Genomic DNA, 22,953 nt, shown 5'->3' with positions numbered 1-22,953 from the left:
ACATCAAGGTGAACATTCATCCTTCCTTTAATAGATCTAGAATATCAAAGTGAAAGCAGTCAGTAACTATTTTGTACCAAAAATATGTCAGCAGATAAACTTTGAAGACTCTAAACCTGTAGAATCCGAGCCCTTCATCAATTGGGTGCAGAAACTTAATTTACGATCCAATGGCCCAGAATGCATAAGGGTAGGGTAAAGAATATTTGCACAGCTTCTTGCTGTTATAACCTGCAATTGACAAGAATAAATGAAAATGACTCTTGAATAATATAGTCTAAATGAACAAAATCATGTAAGTTTGGTGGCAACTGTTAAATCTAGTTTATTCATATTGGAGATGCTAACATGTAAAAGAAATGTGTTAAAATAAAACTTCATAAAAAAAAGAGTAAAATTATGGGGCCAGCCCTAAACATGAGATTTGAGAATATAAATTATTATGCTTTACATCTTTAGTACAACAGATAGCAAAATTCTTTGAAGCTTATTTATATCACATCAATCAAGAAAAAAACATAGACAATAACAAATAAAGACAAGGCTTAATTCTGTCATCACTACTGAAACCATCAAGTTAATTGAGCAATTTCAACATTGTTCATTCTAATCAGGAAAATAATTTGTTTGGATTTTCAAAATCAGGTCTAAAATTGGTTTTTAAACCAGATTATGATTAGAAATCCAGTTGGTTCAAAGCTAGTTTAAAATCATAAATCAGTGTTTTAAACTAATCTAAAACAAAATAAATAATATTAAAATTTATCTTAAATGCAGATTTGTTTATTATTTTTAAATCTGTTTAAAACTCTTGTGAAACCAATTTGGCTTTAAAATCAATCTAGTTTTAATATATATTTCAAATCATAAACTTATTGAAAACTATAATCAATTCTAAGACTAAATTTTAATTATAATTGTTTTAAAAAACCAGTTTGAAATGATAACCAACTTTAAAACGAATTTATAATGTAGACGCTTTATCCCTGTTTTTATCCCGTTAACATCAAATGTAAGTATGTTGAAATGGTTATACACACAGATAATAAATTCAGGATATATAATATAAAATCATTATCATTATATAAAAATGTAATATATATATATATATATATATAAGAAATGACAGAAATTGGAATAAAAACATTTATATGAACAAAACCTTAGGAAGTTTTGAAAGAGGCATAAGGGCAGGGTAAAGAATATCTACACCGTTTATTACTGCTATAACCTGCAATTGACAAGAATAAATGAAAATGACTATTGAATAACATAGTCTAAATAAACAAAATCCAGTATATTGATATTCGAGATGTTAACATGATATAAAAGAAATGTGTTAAAATAAAATGCCATAAAAATAAAAAAGTAAAATTACGGGACCAGCCCCTAAACATCAGACTTACCACAGAAAAATATTTGTTTTATTAAAAAAATTAAATAAAATAAATGGATCATTAATATATAGAGAGAGAAAAAAAAATTATTTTGGGCCAGTTTATGATACATATTAAAATAATATAATAAACTTTATATTGTAGGCTTATAATAATTTCGAAAAACAGAAGAAAAAAAATGATCTTTTCTATAAGTTTTTCTTTTTAAAAATTAATTTATTCCGGTGAATGGGTTATATTGGATTAAACATGTCAATTTAATTCAAATTCAGAATTTAAAATTTAAATCCATATGTAACCAAACAAGTTTAAACGATCCACTAACTAGCTCAACCAAAATATCTACATGCTATACTCTATTACAAATAAGAAGAAAAAAGGAATAGCACAGTAAAATAAAAAGGCATTAACTAATTCTTTGTCTCACACTAGGTTAATTACACACATGAATACATTTCTAAGAATTATCAAAATAATCTTTTCATAAATCTTACGGATAAAAAATAATTAGAGACAAGTAATAATTTTCCATTATGTGATTTGAAGATAGATATTTTTATTTAGTGATGTAGTTTGATTTGATATATCCTCTAATATTTAAATTAAAAATTTATTTAAATAAAGATATTTACAATAATTATTATTTAATAATAATATGAAAAGAATAAAAGTTTAAAGTTATAAAGGAAAGAAAAATAGAAATTTTATTGCAATCAAAAAGCTTAAAATTAAAGAAAAGGTTACCTTGTTGATATCATCCGTATCTACAATGGTGTAACGATTTTTATCTTCCTACTCACACTTCTCTTCAAAGACCTTAATGGAAACTCTCTAACATTGCTCGACCAAAAACATCAAGGGTGTTCCACCTCCCATAATGCAGATCTGGGACCACCAAGGCTTTGGGATACATTTGTACAAATTAAAAAGGTATCAACTATTTTATGATAAAACACCTGTCCATGAGACTAATTAGAGATTAAAATGAGTATAACAAATGCAAATAAAAAAAAACGGGGCATATATAAGCATAAAAAAACACCTTGTTTGCAACAAACTTGCTATCTCAAACATTCGCTTCTGCTTGCTCATTAGATCAACAGCATCTTCTTTTAGATCAACAGCATCTTCTTTTAGATACAGTCTTTGTGGTGGACCATTAATGCACAAGAGACAGCTGCATGAAAGGGGGTGTAGACACCCAATTTCGTCCAAGGGCATACAAACAAGGAAATGGACCTCTGTTATGAAGGGAAGGAGCTCCCGAAGCATGCAAATAACAAGACAAGACTTTAGAAGACCCAAAAGTCCAAATAAGCTAATTTTAGAAGATTGGAACGAGCTGTTCCAAAACCGGAACGGGCCGTTCCCAATTTGGAATGGGCCGTTCCAAGGTCCTAAAAGGGCCAAAAATCCTAATTTGGAACGGGCTGTTCCGAAATTGGAACGGGCCGTTCCAAGATTGGAACAGGCCGTTCCAAGTTCTTCAAAAGAGGGCTAAAACTTTAACTGGAACGGGCCGTTCCTAAACTGGAACGGGCCGTTCCAAGTTATTAGAATGACCTACAAGCTCTTATTTGGAACGGCCGTTCCAGTCTAAGAAATTATGTGTTAATCTCACTACTAGAACGGGCCGTTCCGATTTCAGAACGGGTCGTTCCAGTATATGAAATTTACACACAACGGCCATGTCCAGAACGGGCCGTTCCGATTTTGGAACGGGCCGTTCTGGACCCTTTCTGAAGTCTATAAATAGATAGCTGGGGCTCATTTCTCAGGACTCCAAAATTTCGTCCAGACTCCTTAGAGCACGAAGTTTCTCTCTTTCTCTCTCCCCCTCTCTTTTGTATTTCTTGTGATTTTGTGAGGCATTGTAGTGTGAAAGGTTGCCACAAAGCACCTAAAACCTCCATAGTTGAAGATCTAATAAAGCTTGTTACGAGGTATTACTCATCAATCTCTTGTTCTATCTTTCTCTGCTTTTATTTTATTTATTACTGTGACAACCTTACTACCCTAACACATATATAATATAATTTAATTAAGAAGAATAAACTTTCAAAGGGTTCGTAAAAGGGTTCACATAAAACTTCAAAACTGTTCTTTCTTCAATATAAGAAAATGACTGAAAAATAAAATTTGAAAGGTAAAATTTAAGAGTTTACAATTTTAAAATCATTTATTACAATACCAAATCCTCTGCCCCGATGTCACACTATCAGAGCATTCCCATAACTTAACTGTTGGCATTCTAGATGTCACTCGTAGCTGGATCTTCTTCACCTAAAATATCCACAGTTTATACGGTGAGAAAAGAAAATATCTATATGCAAAGTACATACAAACACATCACAATATAATCTCATCATAATTCACACCAATTATACAATTTACATCATTTCCATATCCATAATTCATGTCAATCTTACAATTAACAATATCATTTCCACATCTATAATTCACACCAATCTTACAATTAACACTATGCCAAGACCTCGCCACATCTGACACAACTGATACAGGTTAATTGCCTCCCACACCAAACCAGGGTCACGCCCTCTCTGTAGCATCACTTACCCAGGGGTCGTGCCATCCCTAGTCATTAAGGAGTACGCTCGTCCCTGAAGCATCACCTACCCAGGGTTCGTATCATCCCTGATCATCCGGGAGGACGCTCGTCCCTGAAGCATCAACTACCAGGGTTCGTATCATCCTTGATCCTTTAGTGTGAGGAACCACAATCACATTACAATCCACACAATCTCTTGCAATTAACCCTATGTCAGGGCTGCCATAATTGACATAAGTGGTGTGTGTTAACTGTCTTACTCATCCCACACCATGCTAGGGTCACGCCCTCCCTGTAGCACCACTTACCCAGGGGCCGTGCCATCCCTAGTCACTGATGTGAGGCACCACAATCACAATCATAATCACATCCATACAACATATCATCTCATAATTCAAATTCACATCACGTACACAATTCCACCTCACATACACAACAGATAAGCCCAACAAAATAAGGGTTTACACACCCCTCAAGTAATTCACATCAAGATCATTCATTCTTATCAATCAATACAATAATAACATTCATAAATTAATATAATTTTAACACCAACAGTGAAACCCCCAATTGTTCCAAAACCTAACTCATAGGCACTTTTCTACAGTTTCGTTCTCCCTCTCAGATCATCATTCTTACAAATTAAATATGTATTTCTAATCCTCAACACATACAAAATCTACTAGGATCATCAATTTCTCAAACAGAAATATTCCAATTTTCCCAAAACCTAGATTACAGACACTTTTTTATAATTTCGTTCTCTCTCCCAGAGCATCATTTTTACAAATAAATCATACATTCATAATCCTAAATTCATATAGAATCACATAAAACCAAGAATTCTCCAAACAGAAATAATTATAAAATTAGGGTTCTTCCTCTACCCAACTCTACATATAAATAATTCCCATTTTCCCCCGTACCTGGATAAATAGGAACTAGGGCATAACCTCCGCCTCTCTTTCCTTAAACAAGAACGGAAACTAAAACTAGGGCAGAACCTCATCCTCTGAGTTCCTCTTGGTCTTCAGAGAGAAGAAGAGAAAAGGAAGAGAGAACAGAAGAGAAGAGAGAGTGAGAATGAGAGGTGTCAAGAAATGAGAGGATTTGAGGCCTATTTATAGGATTTTTCGCCCACCTACCACTACGGCCCGTTCCAAAATCAGAACGGCCCGTTCTGGGCCCTTCAAACCTACGTAAAGTTTTTAACTAGAACGGCCCGTTCCAAAACCAGAACGGCCCATTCTAAAACTCAGTAGAACGACCTGTTCTCCCTCTGGAACGGCCCGTTCTACAAGGAGAACGCCCCGTTCTCCAAGCAGAACAACCCGTTCTACTTGGAGAACGGCCCGTTCTGAAGCAACGCAGAATAACATATTTACATCCTTTGGAACGGCCCTTTCCACCTTTGGAACGGCCCGTTCTGGTAACCAAAAATACCCCTAAACTTTTAATAAATTTATGAAAATACCCATAATAATAATAAAAAAAATTGGGGTGTTACAATTACTATAATAAATGCAATTATGTAGATATCTTAGGGGTTCACCGTGTAATTTAATTTTCATGTAAATAATCATTAATAAAGGGGATTAAATATTTAAACTATTAATTCTTATTATGTTATCTTCATCATAGGGTACCGATTTAGGGCGTTGTAAGGGTGCTTAATACCTTCCATACACGTAATCGACCCCCGAACCCAATTCTGGTTATCAAGGCCATTATTGGACTTTTAAAAATCTTTTCTTTTTCCAATGTTTTGAGTAAAACATTGGTGGTGACTCCATGAACCTATTTTCAAAACCATTAATTAAGGATTAGTCTGGTGTCTAGGCATTCCTTAATTGATGAGATTTTCTAAAAGAATGTTTAAACCATTAGTCGCGAGATCGGAAATTTTCGGGTTGCGACAGATGGCGACTTCACTGGAGACGTTTAAAGAGGGTCAGGCCCATTTAATTGATGAAGTTAATAAAATAAAAAATAATAATTTAAATATTTTTCCCCTTTACCTTGTTAGTTTTCTTTGTTTGGCTTTGATATCTGTTTGCTTATTTAAATTCCGCAGCTGTTTGAAATAAAATTGTACACAAACCTTTGCACACAACAGTTCCCCCTACACCCGGGGGCATGAGAATATTAAATATAGGGAGTGGTTGACGTACGACCGGCTCAAGTTTGGCCTTGGAGCCTGCGAGCCTTGTCAGAAATCACACTCAAGGTGATAACCGGTTACTCTAGCCCGAAATACTGTGACAGACCTTAAAGTTTGTCAGGTGACGGTGACAGAGATATTGGGTCCCTATAATGGGGGCACCTTGGGGGCCTTAAAGACCAGTGATATTAGAACCGTCCTATACAACGCATTTTTCTTGACAGGGACCACAGACCAAGGATTTGATCATGATCGTTCGTAGGTGTACGTTGATTGAGCATATGTATGTGCATTTGTTTGTATTATTTTTTTCTAATAAGATGGATTGGAATTTTATAATAAGCAAACAATAAAGATAATAATAATAAAAAATAATAATAAAGATTTTATACCCTTTTGTACATTCTTAGGTCAGCATTCCATTAACATCATATAGGTAGTTTCCTTTTTGTAAAAAAAAATCAATAAAAGAAATCTCAGCTTTACCATACATCATTCCCCTTTAGATAATAGAAACATGATAAAGATTAGGCAAAAAAAATGACATGCATTCTAGATTAGCTCATTAATTTCATTCATTTTATTTTATTAGCTAAGGAGGATTAAGTTGTCGTATGTATAGAAAGTTAAGAAAAGTGAATGCTCTAATATACAACAGTATCTGCGCTCTAAAGAAAAACCCAAATCATCTTCAAAATACTATGGTTTGACCCTTGCTTTGATACGCTTGTTGAAGTAAGTCTTCTTAGAATCTAATATAGATTCTCGCTTAATACTGTCAAAATCTATTTGAGCATTCACAGACAAACAAATCAATGAGACTGATATTTATTATTCTTAACTTTCTCTACATTATGCATTACATTCATTTAGAGCATATCCCTCCTTGTAAAAGAATAAATGAGAATAAAAAGGGAAATTAACCTATGTGCGTTAGTCGGAAGTAATGGAAGCAAACCAGGCATAAAGAGTTTAGGGTAAATCATCAAAATGCCAACTTTTACCCTAAGAGGACAGAGTCGTGTCGTGCAACGTGAAATCCAAGCGGAATAGGAATGGACAAATCCATACTCCTAATGAGTTGTAAGCTAATAAAGAGAACCTGAGGATGACGAATCTCTCAAACACTAATACAAAACGATTAGAGCTTTCTCGAAAGGTGATTTCAACAAGAGAGAAGCATTGCTTGTTAAGAAGCTGCTAGAATGAAAACCCACAAAGGGCGTTCTAGGCAAAAAATAAAAAATAAAATAAAAAATAAAATAAAATAATAAAATAAAATAATAAAAATAATAATAAAAAATAATAAATAATAAAAAGCAATGTCTGTTCGAGCTGAAAATCGAGAGACAGCTTGAATGTTCCTCTTGAGATTTTATAGAAAGCTCTATCATCGGTTCTACCCATTCCTAGATCTCAGGAAAGATACGGGTTGAGAAAACCTTCATGAGAGAAGAAGCCAAAGGCCCTCCCTCTACACGAAATCTTCTGAAGCGCCACATCCAAGCAAGTAGAAGACTAGCTCTACAGTTAGATGACCTAAGCCTCTCTAAGGGGCAACCTCCTTCTTTTTCTTTGTGTACGAATCACGAACTTGGGGCATGTCGGGCCCTCAAGCTACATTAAATGGGCACGTGTAAATTGACAATTCTATTTTAATGCCATACACTTTTATACTTCATTTCTCTTCTCCATTTTACCTACTCTAAGCCTCGTCAACAAACCTTAAATGAACAAGTACATTTGAAATAAGGACGTCATCAGAAATAATGGCTTAATACGCAATAAAAAAACACATAAAGATTAATCAAATTGAGCATGACTTGTGGATAAAAGTCCAAATGAAATCAGTGCAAGGGGCATCCCCCTTTAATGAAGGAATGAAAAATGATCACAAATGCTGCAAAGACAAAGGCCCGGCAGGAAACCCACTAAGGGGGCTGCGCAAAAGTTAGGGCAAGATCTGCTATGCAACCCACAATTAAAAAAGGGTAACCTAGGCAAAAGTAAGGATCAAAAGAAAATGTCTGCTAGGGAACACATCTCAAGTAACCTAGGCAAAAGTTAGGACGAAGCAGCATCCCGAGCTGAAAACCGAAAGGCGGCTCGAGAAGATCATTTATTCAATATGCAATCCCAAGTCATCGCATAACTTTGAAGGAAATAATAAGCTAACACGGAAAATGATTTCCTCACTTTGAATGTGCTTGTTCATCAGCCTAAACCACTAGCCTACCTCGGCCAGCCATTCTTCTATAAATCGTTTTGAAAAAAATCCTTTTTACCAAAACTTTTACAAAAAATATATATATATCGTCTTCCTTTCTTTCCTCTTGACCTATATGGCATTAAGATAAATTTGAGAGATACACGAAGTATGCGCAGTGAACACTCACAAGGAGAAGATGGAGGTGTCCTAGAACAGAGTCTAGGTACACCTAATCTAAGAGCTAACATATCATATTCGGTACAAGCGAGAGGGCTGAACTATACAACCCTTAGGTTCAAGAAGCAACACTGAATTCGACAAGGCTAAAGGATAACAATCCATGTCATTGATCAATGCGCATAGATTAATTTCTTGAAAGTAAAAGTAAATTTTCATTTTAAGCATTAGCATAGAAGCATCATTGCATAACATGCATATGGCACATGCATGCACAAAAGGGTATAAGTTTTATTAAAAAAAAAAAATCCAATCCATTCCTGCTTCGCATTTTCTTTTGCATTCTTGCATTCTTTGTGTGTGTCTATCCATCCCTTGTCGGAGGAATCAAGAGGCCGAAGCACTCGTAAAAAAGATCAACAACTAGACAGTGCCGTAAAGCCAAGGTCATGTCAAAAAGCATAGCCCCAACAAGGGCATTCCATACAAGTGGTTTCATATAGCCACCAAGAAACAAAAGACATGTCAACAACAAGACGGGATAGAACTGGACGAGGAAGAATAATCAAGTCCACAAGCATGAAGAGGCCATCACGCCCTACTCCTCAATTGAATGAAGGATGATTCAAGAGAATGCCAAGACTAGGAATGGTTTCCTTACCAAAGCTAGGAGTGGCTTCCAAAATAATACTCGTCAATAAATAAGCAAATAACATCATCATGGGATGGGATCCCTCCACCAATGATGATAACAAAAGATAAAACAAAAAAAGGCAAGCTTCATACATGTTAAAAAGCCGAAGCATTTAGAAAAATAGCAGAAAAAGGCAAGCTTCAAATATGAAAAAGCCGAAGCTAAGAAAACAAAATTTAGAAGAAAAAAAACCTATTACAAGCAGACGCCTAGAGAGGCATCACAATACTCAAGTGACAGGGGCAACATTGGAATCCCTGCCAGTCATCTACTTCTCTTCCCACCAACACAGGGGCACATCAAACATCTCCTGCCCATCCACCTGGGGGCAGTCTTTCATCCTACAACACCAACAAGAAGACATTAAGTACAAGAACAAATTGGGTTACCTGACCTTAGAGGAGGCCGGCTGAAGCCTTAAAATATCAGTCCAGCTTGGAGAGGCTGAGCTACGAAACTACTTCAACAACAAAGTGGGTTACCTGACCTTAGAAGAGGCCGGCTGAAGCCTTAAAATATCAGTCCAGCTTGGAGAGGCTGAGCTACAAAACTACTTCAACAACAAAGTGGGTTACCTGACCTTAGAGGAGGCCGGCTGAAGCCTTAAAATATCAGTCCATCTTGGAGAGACTGAGCTACGAAACTACTTCAACAACAAAGTGGGTTACCTGACCTTAGAGGAGGCCAGCTGAAGCCTTAAAATATCAGTCCAGCTTGGAGAGGCTGAGCTACGAAACTACTTCAACAACAAAGTGGGTTACCTGACCTTAGAAGAGGTCGGCTGAAGCCTTAAAATATCAGTCCAGCTTGGAGAGGCTGAGCTACGAAACTACTTCAATGACAAAGTGGGTTACCTGACCTTAGTGAAAGGGTTGCTAGATCCCCAAAACTAGTACAAATTGGGTTACCTGACCTTAGTGAAAGGGTTGCTAGATCCCCAAAACTAGTACAAAGTGGGTTACCTGACCTTAGTGAAATGGTTGCTAGATCCCCAAAACTAGTACAAAGTGGGTTACCTAACCTCAGAGTGAAAGAAGTTACACATTATCACAAGGGAAACAACACAGAAGCACCAAAGAGACGAAGAGAAGACCCGGACGAAATGTCTACGTCTTTTCTTGCCTTTGGAAAAGCAACACATTACTATTCCAAAGGACAAGTAAAGAGGGGCAGCTGTAGACACCCAATTTCGTCCGGGGGCATACAAACAAGAAAATGGACCTCTGTTATGAAGGGAAGGAGCTCCCGAAGCATGCAAACAACAAGACAAGACTTTAGAAGACCCAAAAGTCCAAATAAGCTAATTTTAGAAGATTGGAACGGGTTGTTCCAAAACCAGAACGGGCCGTTCCCAATTTGGAACGGGCCGTTCCAAGGTCCTAAAAGGGCCAAAAACCCTAATTTGGAATGAGCTGTTTCGAAATTGGAACGGGCCGTTTCAAGATTGGAACAGGTCGTTCCAAGCTCTTCAAAAGAGGGCTAAAACTTTAATTGGAACGAGTCGTTCCTAAACTGGAACAGGCCGTTCCAAGTTATTAGAATGACCTACAAGCTCTTATTTGGAACGGCCGTTCCAGTCTAAGAAATTATGTGTTAATCTCACTACTGGAACGGGCCGTTCCGATTTCAGAACGGACCGTTCCAGTATACGAAATTTACACACAACGGCCATGTCCAGAACGGGCCGTTCCGATTTTGGAACGGGCCATTCTGGACCCTTTCTGAAGTCTATAAATAGACAGCTGGGACTTATTTCTAAAGACTCCAAAATTTCGTCCAGACTCCTTAGAGCACGAAGTTTCTCTCTTTTTCTCTCTCCCCCTCTCTTTTGTATTTCTTGAGATTTTGTGAGGCATTGTAGTGTGAAAGGTTGCCACAAAGCACCTAAAACCTCCATAGTTGAAGATCTAATAAAGCTTGTTACGAGGTATTACTCATCAATCTCTTGTTCTATCTTTCTCTGCTTTTATTTTATTTATTACTATAATAAACGCAATTATGTAGATATCTTAGGGGTTCACCGTGTAATTTAATTTTCATGTAAATAATCATTAATAAAGGGGATTAAATATTTAAATTATTAATTCTTATTATGTTATCTTCATCATAGGGTACCGATTTAGGGCATTGTAAGGGTGCTTAATATCTTCCATACACGTAATCGACCCCTGAACCCAATTCTGATTATCAAGACCATTATTGGACTTTTAAAAATCTTTTCTTTTTCTAATGTTTTGAGTAAAACATTGGTGGCGACTCCATGAACCTATTTTCAAAACCATTAATTAAGGATTAGTCTGGTGTCCGAGCATTCCTTAATTGATGAGATTTTCTAAAAGGATGTTTAAACCATTAGTCGCGAGATCGAAAATTTTCGAGTTGCGACAGAGAGTTCATAAGGAAAGCTACAAAATGAAGGCTAACATGCATTAATAAATGACTCAAACATAATAACTCACTACCAGTAAAAAGAGCCACGTTGCCCCAAGATAATCCCTTAAATACAAAATGAAGCAAATATGGTAATGCAATAATCAAAACAAGTAACTCAGTACAGGCTATTCTATTTTAGAATATCTTTTAACTCAATAGATGTTGAAACATACTACTTGTGTGAATCAAGGAGGTAAATGCACAAAACCTTTAATTACTAAGAGGGTGCCCAAAACGTGTCGCATGTGAAGGATGGAAAGTAATTCTCCCATCACTCTCATATCTTAATACATTTTACTTGATCAAAATTTCTTGTTTTCCTTTCTCTATTTTCGGAAAGCTTATATATTTAACATTCTCCACTCTTTATCCTAAAATCTTTGATTATTTATTTATTATAAAAGAAGAAAATCATTCAAAAGCCAAAATAAATATATATATATATATATATATATATATATATATATATATATATATATATATATATATTCTCCTACCAAAACGACATAAGCCCCAAAAAAATCTAAGTAAAGTTTGTCAATCTATGTGTATACCTCAAATAAATGCCTCAAAAATGACCATCAGCACAAAAAAGAAAAATAACTAAGATGAGAACTTTGTCCCATATAACACAGCAATAAATTAACCTTAAAATTATTTGATCCTTTATTTAAATCACGGTTATCTGACTACCCAATTCCAACATACAAGGCAAACACAACTTCAAAAGGGGGTAACTTACCTCCCCCTATCCAGCATAACCCCAAAACAAAGAAAAAAGCAGAGAAAAGACAACACAGAGAAAACAGTAAAGCATACTACTACGTAGTTCTTTTAGAGTTAAAAGTATATATAATCAAGATTAGATAACCTTTTCCCAGCTACGCTTATTCCCGAAAATTTCAATGAAACACTCCAAAATAGAAATTCTGATTAGTTATTTACAAAATAACACCAAACAAGTCATAATCAAGAAATTGAAAAGAAGTGCAGGATTGAGTTTGACTTGTAGAGAAAGAAGAAAAGTAAAAGAAGAGTGATGAAAATGAATCAAAGAAAAATTTATCAACACTATAAACACTTGAATTTCTTCTTATATGACCCTACTTACATGACTTTTTTATTTTATTGTAAATTATAAAATAAAAAACTAATAAATTGAAAAGTATCATTATCCTTTGAATACTTTCTTTGTTTAGTTTACTGAAAAGTATAAGTATTAATAAAATACATTATGGTATAAAATACTAGTTTGATACTTCTATAACACAACATTAAAATAATATAAAAATTAGATAAAAAATAAAAACCAAAACAACAGTTAATTAATGGCCATTTTGAAAAACAATAAAATAATATAAAAATAACGATATTTACATAAATGTTTACAGTTGAGTCAATTAGATATTTTCTTCTGTATTATTACAATTGCATGAAAATTTGTTATTCAATTACTCTATAAATCTGAATAAAAAATAAATTGTATATTCAATTTAATATACAAATTATTAAAATTATATTGATTAAAATTATCTTAATATAAATACATATTTTTAATAAGAATTTCTTGAGAAACATTTGTATTTCGAAAAGAAAATTATGTTAGATATTGCCTAAAATATTTATGGAGAGATTTGTTAATTTAAATTTGCTAAATATTGAAATAAATAGAGGAAGGTTTTTTTGTGATTGTGATAAGAATTCATTTCAGTCATTGAAATAAATTAAATGGTCTAAATTAAAATATTACAAATAAATTTATCTCACCTTCATCACCATATCATTTTTGTTACTAAGGGAGTTTTCCAAGCAAATAGGTCGGTGTAAAATGTAGTGCAAAACACATAACCTTTCTAAGAGAGTTTTCCAAGCAAATAGGTTGAGGAAATGAGAATCTATGAAACAGTTTTTTGTCATTTTCTGTTTTTCTTCCACATATAGTAAGGAGGACTCTTATCCTCCAAACTCATTAAAAATCATAATGAATTTCTTCTTTTTGCAAAAATAAATAAATAAATTACAAGAAAAAATTAGTCGTAGAGCTCGAAATAGTACATAGTATAGATTACAATAAAATTATGTTCAAATCAAATAAATTACTTAACGACAATTTGTTACACATCAGGACAAAAAAACAGTTTAGACAATTGAGACTGATGTTAGATGTCTCATAACATATTAAACTAAGATGTTTGATGATAGATATATCTATGTTTCAGTAAACAATTGATACACTTATACTCGAATGTTGGATTGAAAATAAATCACTTGATACTCTTGTTCACATAAGTTTTGCCTTAAACACACATGGTGCACTTGACATATTTATCAAACATGGTCTTTTAGAAAGGATTGTTATGCCTGAACGCTTTAATTTAAAGGCCTACTTTTGCAATGCCACCTTTAATCAATCCAAAAGCCATATTAAAATAGTCTAACGAGTAGCATTAGTAGTGGTAATACATATTATATAATGAATTATTTAATTAAATAAACCAACCCAACCAGCCTAAATGGCCTTTTAAGATAATAAGGATTTTAAAAAAGTCAGCTAAATTTCTTTTTTAAAATGGCAAGGTAATCAGGTAATAATTTCATGGATAATATGTTTTTGCGAATTTTAAAATTTACAAGAAATTTTCCTGCGAAATTTCTTACGAAAAAAATTCGCAGGAAAGTTTCCTGCAAAAAGAAATTCATAAGAAATTTTCCTACGATTTTTTCACAAGAAATTCTGCAAGAATATTTTTTACGAAAAAAATTAAAGAAATTACTATAAATTCTATCAATAATTCTTCAACTTTCAAATGCTCACAATGAATTCATCTGAAACACTTGTTTCTAAGTCTCCAACATGTGATGCATAATCTTTTAAATTTTAATATTGTAGATTATAAATCTTAACACTCAACCATACAATGTAAGGTAAGTGTTACCCTAACTTATATACTCTTTAATTGTTTTATTTTCAATCGATGTGGGACTTGAGGTTTTTTTAAAATATTAAACTTATAAATTTAAATATTTTTTTAAAAATTAAATAATTTTTTTTTTTATTTTTCCTGCTGATTAAAATTGACAGGAAAATCTGCATGAAAAGTTACCTGCAAAATTTTTCTACCATTTAGTAAACATTACTTGCGAATTTATTTTTGCAAGAAAATCTGCAAGAAACAAAATAAAATTCTTACAATACTTTCTGCAAATTTTTACAATGAAAAAAATTTCTATGATCATTAAAATAGTAGCAAAATTTGCAAAAATTTCTTGTAGATTATTTTTCATAAAAAAATTTGTAGGAAATATCTTTAAATTATTTTTTGTAAATAAATTCGTAAAAAAATTTTGTGAAATTATTATTACAAGAAAATTCGTAAAAAATTTATACGAATATTTTTTTTGCAAAAAAAATCACAGGAAAATGACATTTTTATAGTAGTGTAAGAATCAAAAGCAAAATTTATTAATTTTACGGATACCAAAAATAATATTTCTAAATTTTAGAAGAAGAAAAAGCAAAAAAAAAATTATACGAATAAAATCAAAATTTATTCCTTTTACAAAAATTAAAAATATATTTAAGCAATAAAACATTATCTAATTTTTCAGTGCTAAGTTAATTTATTAAGAGACTAACTTATGTAGTGTTTGATTCAGAAAGAGGAAAACTTGCAAAAACCTCTCTCCTCCTTTATTCAAAAGTGGTTCTCCTTCAATATTTCTATATTTTATTTAGCTACGATGAAATTAAGCTCTTCCATGATTATATTCTTATTCATCTAATTAAAGGAGGAACTTTACTGTTTACAGTGCTGCATATTTGCTTCAAACTAGAAGTGTTTAAATCGAAACTTATATCATTTGGTAGTTGGTATAGTATGCGTGTGCCATTTAAAACACTACGCAAATATATTGCTTCAAACAAGTATTGCATGGTTTTCATTGCAATTTACACATGTAAAATTTTCAGAGTCAACTTCTGCTTCTTTGAACTTTCAACTTCAAGTAGATCTGATACAAAAACGAACCCATCTAGCATGTGTCCCATTCAATTTGTTTTGCCAACAGAAACCAAAACAACTTGACTTTTTCACTTCAACAAAACAAAGCGTTTCTTTAAATACTTATTGTTATTATTCGTTGTAACTTTAGTTTAGGAATGTGTACTAAAAGTTTGCATTATAAAATCAATGTAGGTTACTTCAGTTAAACATTAATTTCTGAATAGAGATCAATACTACAAACAGCTAATAAATTGTCTCTAAGGGAATATTTGATAAAAAAAAATAAAAAATAAAAAATAAAAAAAAGAAGGGAAATTCTTTCGTACTGACAAATCATAATTTTCAAAAATGATTATATTTATTTTATAAGTCATAAATATCATTGAAATGTTTATAAATATTACTAAAAAAAATAAATATTTTTACTGCATTATCTAAACAAATTAAGATAATATAATACTTTTACTGTAATAAAATATTCATTTTAACTCAGAAATGTTATATTCTCACCTAATCTATAAAAAAAAATGGTAAAAAACTTGTATAAGAAGCATTCTCAAAAAATCCATGTTATTTTTTAGATGATAAACTAAATTTAAAAACCAACATTCTCATCTTCAAATTCTTGAAAACATAAAAGTATTTCGCATATAAAATAAATAAATAAATAAATAAAAATTAAATAAATAAAAAAACAGAAAACTATAAATTAAAGTCATAACCAAACAAAAATTTCATCATCTCTCTGCTGTTGTCGGTTGGTGTAGGCAGATTGAAATTGTTAATACTATCAGAAAAGAAAAAATTGTTTATTTTATCCATTTCATGCTTAATCGATAATCAACATTGAACCAAAGAGCTTATCTTCCCCTACGTGTACAACAATTTGAAATAGGACACAAACAGTAGATATATGGAATCAAGTTGTGGAGCAAATAACAGTACACAATCAAGTCAGAACTACTGCCAAAAAACAAGGAATATGATCACTTCACATACTACTTTTTGGAGTTTATACATAATGATTAACTTAAAAAAATGGCAAGTACAATGAAGCCAAATATCAGTTTTTTCATCATCTCCACTCCCAAGCAGACAAAAATGGCTGCAAATTAGCAGTCATGTAAGGAAGAGATTGGCTCAGCAGACATATGTACAACATTAACTAGTGCACTCACCCTCACTTCATCCTCATTGCAAATTCAGTGTATCATATCCTCCAATAACCATGTTCAATAAGAAAATGCTTAATTGTCCAAATGAGCTATCTCCAACTTGATTCTCTTCTCAGATTTGATTCCCTTCTCGGATGCGGCAAAAAAATTCTCAAAACAAACTTGAACATATACGGTTTTTGATTGGTTATTGCAATTGAAACAAAGCCAATTGTACATGCTGGTTAAGTCAAGTGTGGTTGTCAATCCTACCCTTTAGTTGTTTCTGGTGCATATCCTTCAGAACCCTTCACCTTTTCAGCATCAGATGGACCAGAAATATCCTTCAGAGATTCAATTTCCATGCTGGCAGTGCGGCTCTTTCTATTTCTTCGATCCTGAAAGTGACATAAAGTTATCAACTAGATGTTTAGCTTAAATTAACTAGAGAGGATCATGGATCCATGACATTCAACATTTGGTAAGTGATAATTAATCATGAAAAGGTCATCACACTTAAAAGGATGAATTCTGAGAATAAATTCGGGAACAGGTTATTCAATGTTAGATATTCAAGTTCAATAACAATTCCACACAAACAGAAGCTGAACACAAAACAGATATTAAAAATGGCATTTCCACAACAGTTATACTACAATTGGCATTGTGTTTGAGCATGAAGCGAACATGCAAAGTCATCCTCAACACTCAATAGTGCAGACAGACAATAACATTAACAGCTTATCATATCACCCACTAGAATATTATGCACAAAAAGGCTATGGAGAAAGTATATATTCCCAATGACACTACACAACAAGAAATCAATCTTTCCCTGATTCTGACTTATGCTGAAAGGTGAACAAAATTACAAGAAACTAAATACGTAGGTTCGATAAACTAAGAAACTAAAAAGAAAATGTTTTTCCAATCATTCTAGTTGATGACATGTTATGTTAGCTAGCAAATAGAAAACACAACATCCAAAAGTTCCAAATTGTTATAAAAGGTTCAGATTCCAATACAGTAAAAGATATATATATATATACATATATGAGAGGATAAGATAATGAATGGAACCTCTCGGAATGGATATTCGTCGGCTTCAAGCATCCTTACAACCTGACTCATTTTTGGCCTTTTTTCTGATTCAGGATCAACACACCTAAGTGCAACCAGAAGAGCACGCTTTAATGCACGCATTGATGGTTTCACTTCAAGCCTCAAGTCCACAACTTCTTCGGCCCTCCTTGTCCCCACCATCATCTTGAGCCATTCAACAAGATTCACCTGTCATGACGATGATCAAAATTTTATCAGTCATATACAAAAAGCAGTTATCACTTCTCATGGAAAACAAAGAAGTTAGAAGCAGTAAACTGGAAGCACTGATTAAGTATTTCAAACCTCATTAGAAGGACGTGAATAGTCCACAGGATCCCTTCCGGTAACTGCCTCTAGCAGGAGAACACCAAAGCTGTAAATGTCGCTCCTCTCATTTAACAAACCCGTATTAGCATATTCTGGTGCCACATAACTGAAATTGGGAACAGGAGTAAGTTTCCATTCATGCAATCCTTTAAATAAAATCTATAAGTAGAGACTGAAACATCCTGCATACCCAAATGTTCCCATTACTCTAGTAGTAATGTGACTTTCGCCTGAATCCAAAAGTTTGGCTAAACCAAAGTCAGAAACTTTTGCATTGAACTCGTTATCAATCAATATGTTGCTAGACTTTATATCCCGGTGAACAACTTTTGGTTCTATTGCTTCATGCAAGTAAGCTAGCCTGCCACCATGATAGTAAATAGGGAGTTAATCAGTGTGATAAAATTTAATGTTGAAACTGCCATAACAGTAAATTAGGTATCCAATGAAGCAAGCACAAACATAAAACCATAGAAAACATTAAAATATTGGGAATAGGTCCCATGTGCACTAAGTTTAGGGATTCAACCAATGATCCAATCAAGCAGATAGTTGTGTTGTCCCGAATCCTAATGGACCATATAAAATGCAAAACTTGTGAACAAGTAGCCTATAAGGCTATAACATAGCAATATCAACATACAATCAAATGAAATTGATGACATACTTTGATATGCATAAAAAACTCAGTTGAATTTTGAAACTGTAAGTTTAAAAAAATTTACAGTCAACCAAATAGAAATCACTCTACATATGACTTTTAAAATAATTATTACAAAAGTCAACAATTTTCAATTATAAAACATCCTATAATTGGATGATAGTATAAAATACTAATAGTGTCAGCGTATTCCAATTAAATTCAAAAAACTATTCATAAAATATTTAGTGAACATGTAAAAATTCATGAAGATATGTTTTTATATGAAAGTTTGCAAGGGATTCAGGGCAATCACAATTCATACAAACCAATTTCACACAAGTCAACAGAAATAATTAATGTCCTCTGTCTGAATTATTCAAGTAAAACTTACGCTTTGGCTGTGCCAGTTATAACCTTCATCCGAGCGTCCCAGGTAAATGTCCCCTGTTGGCTCATAGCCCCATGTAGCCATTGTTCTAAGTTACCATTGTTGACATATTCATACACCAGCAACCTGCAAATCAGATGGCAACCACATTTATTATGAAAGAAAAAAAAAACTATATATCAAATAAAAGGGTTTCGGATCAAATTTTTTACAAAAAAAAAGTAAGACTATCACAAAATAAAGCTTGTAATGTGATCAAGTGTAGAAGGGTAAGTGAGCATTTGTGATTGTTTGATACATTAAGTACACCAAGTTTACCTGTGAACTCCTTCTACACAATAACCAAGTAAGCGCACTAGATTTTTATGTCTAACATGGCCAATAGCCTCTACTTCCACCCTGAATTCTTTCTCTGCTTGTCCCCTGTAATATGAATTCAACACATTATGCAATTATGGAACAAGTTCAGTGGTTGTTGTTCAATTAAGAATTAGCGGCAATAAGATGAGAACCACAGGATAAAAAAAAAAAAAGATGGCACCCATGCTACCATCAAGTGTTCTTACAAGTTGTTAAGAATTTTCTTCACTGCCACCTCAGATCCATTGACTAATCTTCCCCTGTAAACAACCCCATATCCACCCTCACCAATCACATTATCAGGAGAGAAGCGATTAGTTGCGAGTTCCAGATCTCTAAGTGTAAACCAGTGGCCCCACCCAAGATGAGATATTTCTGGCAAGCCAACTAGAGGAGAGGCGGTTACCATTCCTCCATAGGACAATGTAGAGTGCTTCTTAAAAGTCCCGGAGCTTCCTTCTTCCCCCGACATTGAACTAAATCCTCGCTCGTGATGATAAACTGAGCTGCACTGACTGACATTATCAGCATCGCTGGACTTGCTCATGCGCAAATGAACTAACAACTTATCCGAATTGTTCTCATTTGCTTTGTCATGAACAGGAATAGCTACACTTTCTGCTTGATCATGAGACATCTGCACCCCAACCTTGTCAACTTTGATATCTTTTGAGACATGTGGTATTTGGGATAAAGGGTACTTGTCCAGAGATCTCTTAGACTTTCTCCGAAACATAAACCATATAGATAATACACAAAGAATCAGAACTATAAAAGCACCAACACCTATCCCAATCAAAACCCATAATCTCAATCCCAAAAATGAAGTCTTCTTCGATAATTCCACATGCAAAGAACTGTTTCCTGACATAGTTGGATGCTACAAGACGATCAAATATGTCCTCCAAATTCTTCAGAGAGTAGAATCAAGACATTCCCACCTGAGTGCAAGAACATAGTTAAGTGCTCCCTTTACACAAACTTTCGACACACACATCTGAACATTCTAATTTACAGCCACGTTTCACAGTTCATGCAGTGTATCCCCATAAACAAAAACAAAACAAAACCAGCAACCCATCTAATCATTAATTGCAGCTTTTATTAAAATCATACACAATCTGGCAGCAAACTAAATCAAATTGTGGGAACTCAGATACTCTAAACCAAAAAGTAATACAACACTTAAAAATTTAACAAATCAGCAACCCATTTGCGTTCATGTCACTCCAATCTGAAAAGCCACATTAAATTCACAATTCAAAGTAAGGATCCCTTCGCCATCCCAATCAATTCTAATCACACGCAAAAATCCAACACTAAAAAGTAAACTTGTAAAGCATCACTTATGATCCAAGCAAACCCAAATGCCAATTCTCCAAAAATAAAACCAAAAAGTGACTCTTTAAGCACAAAGCACTCACCTTTATGTTGATCTAAATCATCCTCCTTGATCCTCTATCTCCAGCACCCACAGAATCAACAAAGGGCCTTCTCTCTGAACCCCCAGAAACCCAATGAGCATAGATAGCTATTAGGTGCAGCAACACCAAAACAAAGCCCTACAAAGCCCAGATGTTGCAAAAAGATGCAGTTTTTGATATGTAGTTAACAATAAGGGATTGTGACCTCAAGTGGGTCACAAATAAACTCAAGGCAGGACTAAGATACCAATAAATAAATATTAAAAAAAATGAAAATTTTATGGTAATGCCAGACAAAAATCCTATTATTATGAGGAAAAAAATGTAAAGAGAGTAAAAATAGTAGATTTTTGAAAAGGGGAAAGCAATGGTGGGGAAAACGGTTGGTGGGTACTGTGCTTAAGGATGAGAACGGGACCTAACTAGCTGGAAAGGAAGCCTGGTTTGTAATAGCGGAAACCAATTGAAAGAGAGAAGAGAGAGAAACAGTAAAGGCAAAGCAAAAATGTAATAAACAGGTGAAGCATTTATAGCTGGAAGCAAAAAGTGTATTCAATAAGCTAGCAAAAAGTAAAGTGAAGAGAGAGAAAGAAGCGTGTGTTGATGAGAGAGAGAGAGAAAGAAAGAGTGTGTTGATGAGAGAGAGAGTCAACCTCAATCCAACAGGGTCGAACTCCGAACCAAATCTAGCTTGTTCTGAGGTATACTTACCAAACTGTCCTATTTGTGTGAAAGGAAAATAAAAAATAGATAAATAAATAAATAATGCTTATATTGCAAACCTTAAAAGCATTTTCTTTTTTCTTTTTTCTTTTTACGGTAATAAAATGTCTAGGAGGCAAGCTGTAACAATGCAACATGGGAAAAGTTCAGGATTTAAAATGGATTTATAGATGATTTTATATTTACTTTACTTTATTAGAGATCTCCCGTTAATATTGGTATAAAAAAAATCTCGCATTAATTAATAATTTTCTTTAACTAGTTTTAGAAATTGATTTAGACTTAAATTTAAGTTTTATGATAAAATCAAAATTTATTCTAATAGTTATTATTTGGTCTATAAACAAATTTAAAGAGTTTATAATTTTTTAATTAATTTATAAGTTATTAAAATAAATTTATTTAGTACGAGAATATTTTTATAAATTAATACGATGCTATCAATTGTTTGAAGGCATTCTTGTTGAAATTACTTAAGCCTACTCATAGTGCATTTTCTCACTCTCTCGTGCATCAACTCTCTCTTTCTTTAAGAAATTGTTAACCAATGTTTATATAAGCTACTCTGAAAAAATAAGCAATACCAACTCACTTGCCCCAACACTAAAACAAGTTAAACATCGAAACTTAACTCTAAGCCCCTGTTTGGATCTATTGATTTACTATTTACGTAGAAGGAAAGGCGAAGAAAATGGGTATTTGTTTCCGGTAATTTGCAACGATGGAAAGGCGAAGAAAAGGGGGAAGAAGCGTCGTTGCCATCCTCACACAAAAACGAAGAAAAGAGAAGAAAGCCACGTAAGATTTGTGAAAACCCAGAAATACCCTGCCCAAAACCTGAAAAGAGATGAAAAATTGAAGAAAAATATACTACCATAATCGATTATGCACCATACATAATCGATTATGGACTGGCATAATCGATTATACTGAGGCATAATCGATTATGCCAGTGCATAATCGATTATGTATGAGCATAATCGATTATGCAGCGCATAATCGATTATGTACGAGCATAATCGATTATGCGCTGCATAATCGATTATGTACATACATAATCGATTATGCAATCTTGTGAACACTTGGGGCTTCCGCTGGTTGGAATACTCCTTCGAGTTAAAAACTTGGTGGATTTCATATATTCCTTTGGTACCATTGTTATAAGCTTCTGCATGAATATAACCAT

General features: G+C 33.5%; 1 protein-coding gene across 1 annotated transcript; it reads right to left on the bottom strand.

Annotated features, from left to right (window-relative positions):
- Positions 1 to 16,608: 16,608 nt before the first annotated feature.
- On the bottom strand, positions 16,609 to 21,695 carry LOC109811245 (putative receptor-like protein kinase At2g42960). Its single transcript, XM_020374923.3, has 8 exons — positions 21,045 to 21,695; positions 19,827 to 20,561; positions 19,579 to 19,683; positions 19,264 to 19,386; positions 18,420 to 18,590; positions 18,206 to 18,335; positions 17,879 to 18,088; positions 16,609 to 17,196 (listed from the first exon to the last, which is right to left on the bottom strand). The coding sequence occupies exons 2-8, from the start codon at positions 20,489 to 20,491 to the stop codon at positions 17,068 to 17,070; spliced, it is 1,533 nt and encodes a 510-aa protein (XP_020230512.1). The 5' UTR covers positions 20,492 to 20,561; positions 21,045 to 21,695; the 3' UTR covers positions 16,609 to 17,067.
- Positions 21,696 to 22,953: the final 1,258 nt, after the last annotated feature.

This window comes from Cajanus cajan, chromosome 2 (assembly GCF_000230855.2).
Source record: "Cajanus cajan strain Asha chromosome 2, NIPB_CcT2T_4, whole genome shotgun sequence".
Taxonomy (NCBI): Eukaryota; Viridiplantae; Streptophyta; class Magnoliopsida; order Fabales; family Fabaceae; genus Cajanus; species Cajanus cajan.
This window is presented reverse-complemented; position numbering and strand designations above follow the sequence as displayed.

Coding starts and splice junctions, on each gene's coding strand:
- LOC109811245 (XM_020374923.3), bottom strand. CDS start 20,491: ATGTCAGGAAACAGTTCTTTGCATGTGGAATTATCGAAGAAGACTTCA. Junction 19,684..19,826: donor AAGAAAATTCTTAACAACTT/GTAAGAACACTT, acceptor TTCATATTACAG/GGGACAAGCAGAGAAAGAAT. Junction 18,591..19,263: donor ATAACTGGCACAGCCAAAGC/GTAAGTTTTACT, acceptor TCATGGTGGCAG/GCTAGCTTACTTGCATGAAG.